At 38.1% G+C, this 9,771-nt stretch overlaps 1 protein-coding gene across 6 annotated transcripts in view; it reads left to right on the forward strand.

Annotated features, from left to right (window-relative positions):
* ATE1 (arginyltransferase 1) overlaps positions 1–9,771 on the forward strand; it is a 169,745-nt gene that overhangs the window by 21,762 nt on the left and 138,212 nt on the right. For 2 of the 6 annotated variants that reach the window (XM_023511667.1, XM_023511666.1), the window contains exons 6-8: positions 4,218–4,438; positions 6,684–6,812; positions 7,726–7,854. In XM_023511667.1, the coding sequence (XP_023367435.1) occupies positions 4,218–4,438; positions 6,684–6,812; positions 7,726–7,854 (479 nt within the window). The remainder of the gene's footprint in view (positions 1–4,217; positions 4,439–6,683; positions 6,813–7,725; positions 7,855–9,771) is intronic. The other 4 variants (XM_003787104.2, XM_003787103.3, XM_023511668.1 and 1 more) reach the window with 2 other exon arrangements.

Here is a 9,771-nt window from a genome sequence, read left to right on the forward strand (position 1 = left end):
CTGGGACTACAGGCGCTCGCCACAACGCCCGGCCATTCTTTGGTTGCAGCCGTCATTGTTGTTTTGGCGGGTCCGGGCTGGGGATTTGAACCCGCCACCTTAGGTGTACGTGGCTGGCGCCTTAGCCGGTTGAGCCACAGGCACCGAGCCCTGTCATTCATTCTTTATTTACTGGCTGGAATTCTTCCTTAAAGACAAGTTTTTTTGGTAGTGCCTGTGGCTCAGTGGGTAGGGCATCGGCCCCGCATACTGAGGGTGGTGGGTTCGAACATCGCCCCAGCCAAACTGCAACAAAAAGATAGCCGCGTGTTATGTTGGGCGCCCGTAGTCCCAGCTATTTTGGGAGGCTGAGGCAAGAGAATTGCCTAAGCCCAGGAGTTGGAGGTTGTTGTGAGCTGTGACATCATGGTACTCTACCGAGGGTGATAAAATGAGACTCTGGCTCTAAAGAAAAAGAAAAGCTTCTCCTTATCTATTTGTTTTCTATAAAACCTCATAGAAAAGGCAGGATAAATTCTCGATTCTTTCTTTTTGTTTACCATTTTTCAAAATCTTCTAACGGCGGCCAATTAGATTCTTTTTGCTATATAGCAAAATCAAAGTTTTAAACATATATTGTGTTGCAATCTGTTAGTCCTGTGAGAGTTTAAGTTTGTTTCTGAGTCCTTTTAACATAATCCTGGTGGTCTTTGACAACTTCCTTGCTATCTCGAATGACATCATCCTCATGGATCACCTTGTGCAGACATTTCTTTAAGCAACTCTGGTTCCTTTTAGTGGGAAGTGGTATTTGGAGATCACAAACTAGTCCTGGGGTGCACGTTATTGTCACTGTCTTGATCATTGTTATCTAGTCCTTTTCAGTGAACAGATTTATGGAGTCATGAGTTCATGTTGATACTTCCAGTGCAAATTCAGGACTGCAACATTTTTTTCTTTTGGTTTTGCGTTTTTGTTTGTTTGTTTGTTTGTTTGTTTTTTACACTGAGAAACTTGATTCTCAAGGACATTGGGGACCATTATAATATCACATTGCTTTATTATTACACAACAGTTTTAGAATAACCTGTGGTAGTGTAATTACTGAAACTTAAAAAGATTTTATGGTGTTTTTTTTTTTTTTAAGGATATTTCTCACTAAGAATCCCAGACTATTTAAAAATCTTTGGATTTTCTCTGGATCCTTTATTTCTGTTCTATTTTAACAATATTACACGGAATATTCCTTTTTAATTTGAAGTTATATGCAGGACTACAAAACTCCATTCAGATCTCTTGATACTAATCTAAAATTCTTGAGTTGCTTTGAACCTCTGTGGATGTGTGCTTGATGTGGTGTATAGATATTCTACTGATTGCTTCCATTCTGTTGAAGGTATTTTTTTGATCTTGAGAGATCTGTATTCTCTAAATATGCTGAAATTCTGATTTGTTGTCCACGGTAGTTGGTAATGTGGTAGTGTATAGAGAAAAATGTTTTGATAAGGATTGCTTAGCTCAGTGAACTAGTTAGTGTAAAGATGACATAGTCCTTTATAAAAATACTGAAAATTTGTGTTTTTCATTTCATTGTACATATTTTTAAAATTTATTCTTTAAAAACTTTAGCAGGGCATGCAATTTTCAGTAACTATAAAAAGGTAGGTTTTTTTTTTCTTATTTATGGAATGCTAATATAGGTAAAATATCTGGGTGATTGCAACACAAATAATAGCTAATAATAATAGGTAACCCTAATTGAATGTAGATACTTTTTTAGAAGCTACATGGGCATTAATTCATTTTTATCCTCATGAGAACTCTGTACGTAGGACAGTTTTTTGTCTTTCTTGTACAGGCATGGAAACTGGCCAAGTGTCATCTAGCCAAGTGATAGAGCGCCTGTGATCTCAGGCAGCCTGTCTCAGAGTGCCTGCTCTTAACTGTTGTACCTCTCAGCACAAATTTGAGAAAAGACGTAGTCCCTGGCCAAAGAAACTTAATTCTATAAGGCAGTAGAGTAATGAATCAGTCTTTTGTTACCTGGTTATTAGACTTAAAATCTTTTCTTAATAGGTAAACTTTAGGCTGAGTGCTGGCCTGGGCCAGCTTAACAACAACAACAAAAAAAATAGGTAAACTTTATCTTTAGTTAGAAAACTTGTTAGTGAAGTTGTGATGAGATCGTAACTATTTGTGAACTCTCTATTTTCTCCTCAGCTTTGTTTCTTTTGATTAGCTCTTTGCCTCTAGCAAGTCCTTTAACCACCTAGGTCTTAATTTTCTTCCCTCAAAAAGCTGAATTTGCTAATCATAAACCTTCCTTTTGCTGACTTTTATCTGGTTTTTGAATACTGTGTTTTGAGATCTTAGAATATATAACTTATTTTTTTATTTAGTTAATAGTGACTAATGTTTTTTTTAAGTGACTAATGTTAATGTTAGAAAAATTGGAGAGGAGAGAACACTGCCACAAGAAAAGCGGAAAATCCTTTCTCTGTGTGAAATTAAGGTAGAATGACTGCCATTAACACAGTTTTCTAAACACTTTTAATGTATAATATTTATATAACTAGAATTTTTAAAAAACATTTTATAGTGAAAAATCTTAAATTTTAAAGCATTAAAGAGGTTGTATGACATTTTATTGCTTAGCTATTATAAAAATGGTATAAATATTCTATAATTGGGCATTTAGATTATTTTGAGGTTTTGTTTGTATTCATCATTATTTGTCTTTATCTCTTATGATTTTTTTAGGATCAGTTCTTTGAAGAATACTTACAGACTACTTACAAAAATGTAACTTTGGCTCGGCGCCTATAGCTCAACCGGCTAAGGCGCCAGCCACGTACACCTAAGGTGGCGGGTTCGAATCCCCAGCCCGGACCCGCCAAACAACAATGACGGCTGCAACCAAGAAGTGGCCGGGCGTTGTGGCGGGCGCCTGTGGTCCCAGCTGCTTGGGAGGCAGAGGCAGGAGACTCGCTTGAGCCCAGGAGTTGGAGGTTGCTGTGAGCTGTAATGCCATGGCACTCTGCCCAGGGGGACAGCTTGAGGCACTGTCTCAAAAAAAAAAAAAAAAAAAAAAGTAACTTTATGATAGTTAGAGATTTTATACTTTAAAGGGCTGTCAATTTGATATTTGATCTTTTAACTAGAATAAAATTCTGATTAACTGAAAATGAACTAATGAAACTCAAAGGAACTAATGAGACCTCAAATATTTGGAGAGAAACATAGACACTTTCAATAACAAATTTCTTTTTGTTTGTTTCATTTTATTTTTTACTTTTTTGAGACAGAGCCTCAAGCTGTGGCATCACATCTCACAGCAACTTTCAACTCCTGGGCTCAAGCGAGTCTCCTGCCTCCACCTCCCAAGTAGCTGGGACTACAGGCGCCCGGCTATTTTTTGGTTGCAGCTGTCGTTGTTTGGCAGGCCCGGGCTGGATTCGAACCCATCAGCTCAGGTGTATGTGGCTGGTGCCTCAGCCACTTGAGCCATAGGCGCCAAGCCTGTTTGTTTTAAAATACCTGCTAGAGTTTGCTCTGGGATCAGTATTCATTTACATCTAGTCCCTAAGTTTTATCTGTCTCACCAGTGCTTTCAGAGAAATGTCCCTCAGAAATGTTGGCCAGAGATAGCAGTATCTTGAAACAGAGGACATTTGATTATGCTCCTTTTAAAGACAGAGAAATGAATGAATGTTTAAAAAATTTTTTTTTCTGGCTCAGCACCGGCCACATACACGGAGGCTGGTGGGTTCGAACCTGGCCCAGGCCAGCTAAATAACAATAATGACAGCTGCAACAAAAAATAGCCGGGCGTTGTGGCAGGCACCTGTAGTCCCAGATACTTGGGCGGCCGAGGCAAGAGAATCGCTTAGGCTCAGTAGTTTGAGGTTGCTGTGAGCTGTGATGCCATGGCACTCTACCAAGGGGGACATAGTGAGACTCTGTCTCAAAAAAAAAAAGCAAAGCCCCAAAACAATTTTCAATAGTAAGAGCTGCCTTGACAACTTTCTGTGATTTTGCTTTCTTTGATAGCTCCTGTTTGTAAGGTAGAATTTTAAGATGAACTTAGAGTTTTATACCAGGATCTTCTGAAACATCTATCCCAAAGCTTGCTTAACTATTGGTGTTCTTTGGACTTAATCTGTAGAACTTTTGAGACTTTTGAAAAAACATTGCTAGAGTAAAATATGGTGGTTCTAATATTTCGAAATTCATTTTAGGGAAAGGGGCAGATTTGAGTAAACCTCCATGTCGAAAAGCAAAGGAAATCCGGAAGGAAAGGAAAAGGTTAAAACTCATGCAGCAAAACCCAGCTGGAGAACTCCAGACTCAAAGTCAGACGCCATCTTTGTTTCCATCAAAGCCTAAATCCAACCAGCCCAAATCACTTGAAGATTTAATTTTTGGATCTTTACCAGAAGATGCATCACATAAGTTAGAGGTACTTTGGAGGGTTTTTGGTTTGTTTTAGTTTTTGTTTTTTATGGGTACCTTGTTTATTTTTATAGTAGATTATACTAATCAGTTGGTATTTTGCTCTTTAAATAATAGGAAATTAAAGAGAATTGGAATGGAGTAGAGTAGCATTTGTTTTGCTAAGTTAACTGCTGTTGGAGACAAATCTTTTTTTTTTTTTTTTTTTTACTTTTTAAGAGTTTTTGAAAATAGGCAGTTGCTTGAAGTGTATTCGGGGAGCCAGCCACACTATAGTTGTGAAAACAATTTGTATTTTAGCATGTTATTTTATGCAGAGTGCTTGGGATTTTTGTATCTCTTGATTGAAATTTAATAGTTAAAGTGAAAAAGAAAAATAAAATTTTTTTTTTTGGCAGCTTGGGTTTGGATAGCAAAAGAGAATAGATCATTCTGTTTTGTCCATTATAATATTCTGATCTTGATTGAGGCAGCAAACAGTGTCACATACGTAAGCCAGTACTTAGTACAGTTTAGTACCATTACTGTTACAACCCCCTCTCATTAATGCTCAAACCAATTTAGGCATAATATGAATAAATGTAGAGGCAAATGCTTTCCTTTTTCCACATTCATTTACATGTCTAGATCAAATCTAGATTTCTCAGTATTAGTTTCTCAATGTAAAATAATTTCCTAAAACATTTGCCACAGTGATTTTTATCATATTCTCATACCTGATTAGTAACTGGTCAGCCTTTTATTTTTTAACTTATTGTCACCTAAGATATCATTCGTCACTAAAGAACTGATACTAAAATTATTATCAGACATAAAGTTTAACTTTTATAACTCATTGACTACCCTGATTTTGATACTGACTTTTTTCCTTCAAAAACTATGAAGAGATTTGTATACACTACTTAAAATACTTATTAAGTCTTTTGATCATAAATAATGTATTCAGGGAGCCAGGCATACCTCACATAATAGTTCTGTGGTAGTAAATTTTACTTTTTTTTTTTTTTTTTTTTTGAGACGGCGCCTCAAGCTATCCCCCTGGGTAGAGTGCCATGGTATCATGCTCACAGCAACCTCCAACTCCTGGGCTCAAGCGAGTCCTCCCAAGCAGCTGGGACCACAGGCGCCCACCACAACGCCTGGCCATTTTTTGGTTGCAGCCATCATTGTTGTTTGGCGGCCTGGGCTGGGGATTTGAACCCGCCACGTTAGGTGTATGTGGCTGGCGCCTTAGCTGCTTGAGCCACAGGCCCCGAGCCAAATTTTACTTTTTTAATGTAATGATAATCCAGGACGTATAGAGAGACTTGTTATCCACTGGGTGTCACTCCTTCTTAATGGAAGACTGACTTCTCATGGCACATGTGGAGTTTTCACTTAGGCCAGGCGTCCTCAAACTACAGCCTGCGGACCACATGCGGCCTACCTAGGATATTTATCCGGGCCCGCTGGGTGTTTTTACCACTGCTGCCTGTCCTGCTTAGCAGCCGGCCAACTCGTCCCAGGGCCTGCAGTCCGGCCCTCTGTTTAAAAAGTTTGAGGACCCCTGATTTAGGCCTTCCTGTGTTGCATTGGATTTTCTGTTTACTGTTCTGTGTCGCTAACACATTTTAACTGGTTAGTAAATAATTAATGTTCAGATTAATGTTAGCGATTACTGCATGCAATTACTCTTTTAAACTCATCCTCATTTTAGGTAGGAGCAAATGAAGGCACAGAGAGGTTACTTTTCTTGACCAGGACTTTAGAAGAGTTGAGCAAGGGAGATCTGACTTGAGAGACATTGTTCTTAAGTGTGCTGTGGAGTAGGAACACTTGGGAGGGTTGTCTTTTATACCTGTAAAGTTGTAAGTTTAGAATTAGCAGTGATGAATGAAAGAGTACAAACTGTATTTTCATATTTTTAGTCTTTCTGACTGACTTATGGATGGTAAGTTGTATAAAACTTTTAAAGAGTATTTGTGTTTGTGTCATGAATGCCAGTTTATGATAGAGGCAGGCTTACATAATTCAGTCATGAAAGATGAGGCTTTGACGGCAAAAGGGATCTTCTTCTGCTTTCTTGATGAGACTGTAATTTTTAGTTTATTTACTAACTGATTTTTAATGTTAAAATATTACTGTATGTTTGTGCTTTACAGTGTTTGTGTTGAAACTTCTGTTTTTTTGGTGGGAGTCACTAGTAAGACATATTCCATGGAATGAATAAATGAATGAATTAATGAACATTGTTTTTTTAACTCCTTCTGAAGGTGAGGCTGGTGAGATCATCTCCACCAAGTTCTCAGTTCAAAGCCACATTTCAAGAGTCTTACCAGGTCTATAAACGTTACCAGCTGGTTATTCACAAGGACCCACCTGATAAACCAACTGTGAGCCAGGTCAGCAGGCCAAGTGTAATTTTTCTGTGCAAACACAACTTTCCCTTCCATTTGATATCATGGTATGAAATCTTGGTTTATTTGTGGTACATTTTATTTATATTCAATTTGTAACATATTTGCTGAGAGATAGGACTGTGAATTAATGAACATTCTGAAAGTGCACATTTTACCTAGTGCCATGTTAAGTGCTCAGTGGTGTATAATTTCAGAGTGGAAAGTAGCACACAAAATTATCTTTTTAATTAGTCCATATGTTTAGATGCATTTCATACATTTAAATTAGATGCATTTAATAAGTAGAGTGCTAAATTTAAATATAAAACAAAAAACTTTTTATGGTAGGTATACGTGGTATTTTGGCCAGCACAGTTAATATGCTTTATTAATATTTAAAAGTCGTATGTAGAAAGAGTGATAATAGCTAAATTATTCTTTGTTGATATACTACTATGCACACTTGAGTGGGACTAGAAAAGTAAGATAGTAGTAGAATGTTTTATAAAGTAAGATAGTAGCGTGTTTTAATGGATGTCTTCCTATACTCATAGTTTATAAATCAAATGACCCAAGAAAAATCTGGAAGGGAAAAAAATCTTAAAACATCTTATATAGGTAGAGGTGGAAAAGTAGTGGCCATGAGAGTATGCAGAAAACTACAATAGGTAGCTCAATAAACAAAACAAAACAAAAGCAAATTGTCCTGGCTTTTATGAGTTTAAGATTTTTATAAGTTTTAGTACAAAGTTAGCACTTCTGGCTCTGTGCTAGGGTTTCTTGTTTTCATTATAAATTCCAGTGTTGAGCTTTGGAAGTGGATTTGCGGAGATCTTACTCTAGCCTCACCTTCAGAAGCATATCATCAGTTAGAGATGTTTCAATAGCATTTGCTTGTATTTTCCTTGCTCTGAAGGTGAGGTTAGTACCTGTCTCCTTTGAGGACCCAGAGTTCAAGTCGTCCTTCAGCCAGTCCTTTTCTTTATATGTCAAGTATCAAATGGCCATACACCAGGATCCACCTGATGAATGTGGGAAGACTGAGGTACTGTTCACTGTATGTTTTTTCTGTGTTGATGAGGTTGTCTTTGAAGAAGTATAATATATAACCCTCTCATGCCATTTTCTTATCTGCGAAGTAGATGATCTTTTTTGTGTATATTATTGAAGTTTTTTTAAAACATAGTCATACATGTGAGTATTTTAAATCTTTAGAAAAGAAGGATTGCAAATTCAGGTAATGTTGTTACTCAGTGTCCTCTCCTGGAACCTGAATGTAGTGCATTTATATGTTTAGTTATCCAGTGTAAGTCAGCAGACATTTACTGAGTGCCCATTGTGTGCTAGACTGTGTGCCACAGAAAAGGGGTAGAGGCTCTGTCTTTAAGAAAGTGCTAGTCAAATGGGAAAGACCATGATCAGCAGAACTATCTGAAAAAGTGAGTGGAAAAGAAATATGTGTAACCTATGTTAGTATATAGTTGGGCAGAATCATCTCGCACAAAGCCTATTTTATAATAAAGTGCTGATTGGTTCATGTAATTTATGGAATGCTATACTGAAAGTGAAAACAGAATAGTTTCGTACCATTGTAAAGTTGAACAAGCGTAAGATGAACTTTTCTAAGTTTGAGACTATTTTGAGATTATTATATAGAGCATCATTTAACAAGCATTTGTTGAGGACCTATCTTTCCTAGGCTGAGGATATTGAAATGAATGAGATGGCATAGTTGTCACAGTGGGACAGTGTGTGTTTCATATGCCAAATATGCAGAATTTTGAGTTTTTGTGTGGCTGCTTTTATTTTTTTAATGACATAAAATGTGTAAGCTAAAAGGAGAGGACTAAGGAAGGAGTTAATGGCACACGTTCCCTGACAGAGAACTAATTTCCCAGGTCTCCCAGAGGGTTTGCAGACCAGCAGTATTGGCCTCCTCTGGCATGTAGTGTCTCAGGCCTATGAGACCAAGCTTTAGATGCATCTAAATCTAAATGATTCATGCGCACATTTCAGTTTGAAAAGCTCTGTCTTAGGGTTCGCCACTGGGACTTAAGCTGTTGATAATAGCCATTTGCAGATAGTCAAGAATTTGCCAGGGCCAAAGACAGCCCTTTGGTATTCTCAGGGTGTCATATTCCTTTCTGAACTTCTTTCTGCTCTGGAGATTCTGGCTTTGTACCTGTCTGCTTAGCAGGTGTGAGTAGGCAGGGTGAAAAAAACCTCTGACATGGTCCAGGGTGTTTACTTAGAGACTGTTCCCCTCAGGCTTTAGGCCTTTGTGGAGCAGATTTAGTGCAGCATTAAAGGCATTTGTAGTCTGGTTAGGGTGATTGGCAGGTAGGATTAGTAAGCAAAGTTAGCTTGGTGTGGGACTCGAGGTTTGAGAGGTGACACCTGAGCCACATCTGAAGTGAAGATTATGTTAATGTCTTTGTCAGGCCAAAAAGGGAGAAGAGCATTCTGGGGAGCAGGACTAACACGTGCAAAGGCATGTAGGTACCATTTGCCATTTTGAGGAACTTTTACTTGGTTTAGTGTGATCAGAGTATAGGGTACATGTTAACGGGTAGTAAGAGATGAGATTTGGATAGGGCCAAATTTTTTTTTTTTTTTTTGAGACAGTCTATGTTACCCTTGGTAGAGTGCCCTGGCATCATAGCTCAAAGCAACCTCCAACTCCTAGGCTTAAGCGATTCTCTTGCCTCAGCCTCCCAAGTAGCTGGGAGTATAGGTGCCTGCCATAACACCCAGCTATTTTTTGGTTGTAGTTGTCATTGTTGTTTGGCGGGCTTGGTCGGGCTTTGAACCCACCAGCTCTGGTGTATGTGGCTGGTGCCCTAGCCAAGCTATAGGCGCTGAGCCAAGAGTCAGATTTAAAAAAAAAGATTAACACTGTTTTCTTAGAAAAGGAACTCTGTTCTAGATTAAAAGTTCTAAACTTTAAGAATTCTGAATACTT

This window comes from Otolemur garnettii, unplaced genomic scaffold (genome assembly GCF_000181295.1).
Source record: "Otolemur garnettii isolate 467f Iridium unplaced genomic scaffold, OtoGar3 scaffold00021, whole genome shotgun sequence".
NCBI lineage: Eukaryota > Metazoa > Chordata > Mammalia > Primates > Galagidae > Otolemur > Otolemur garnettii.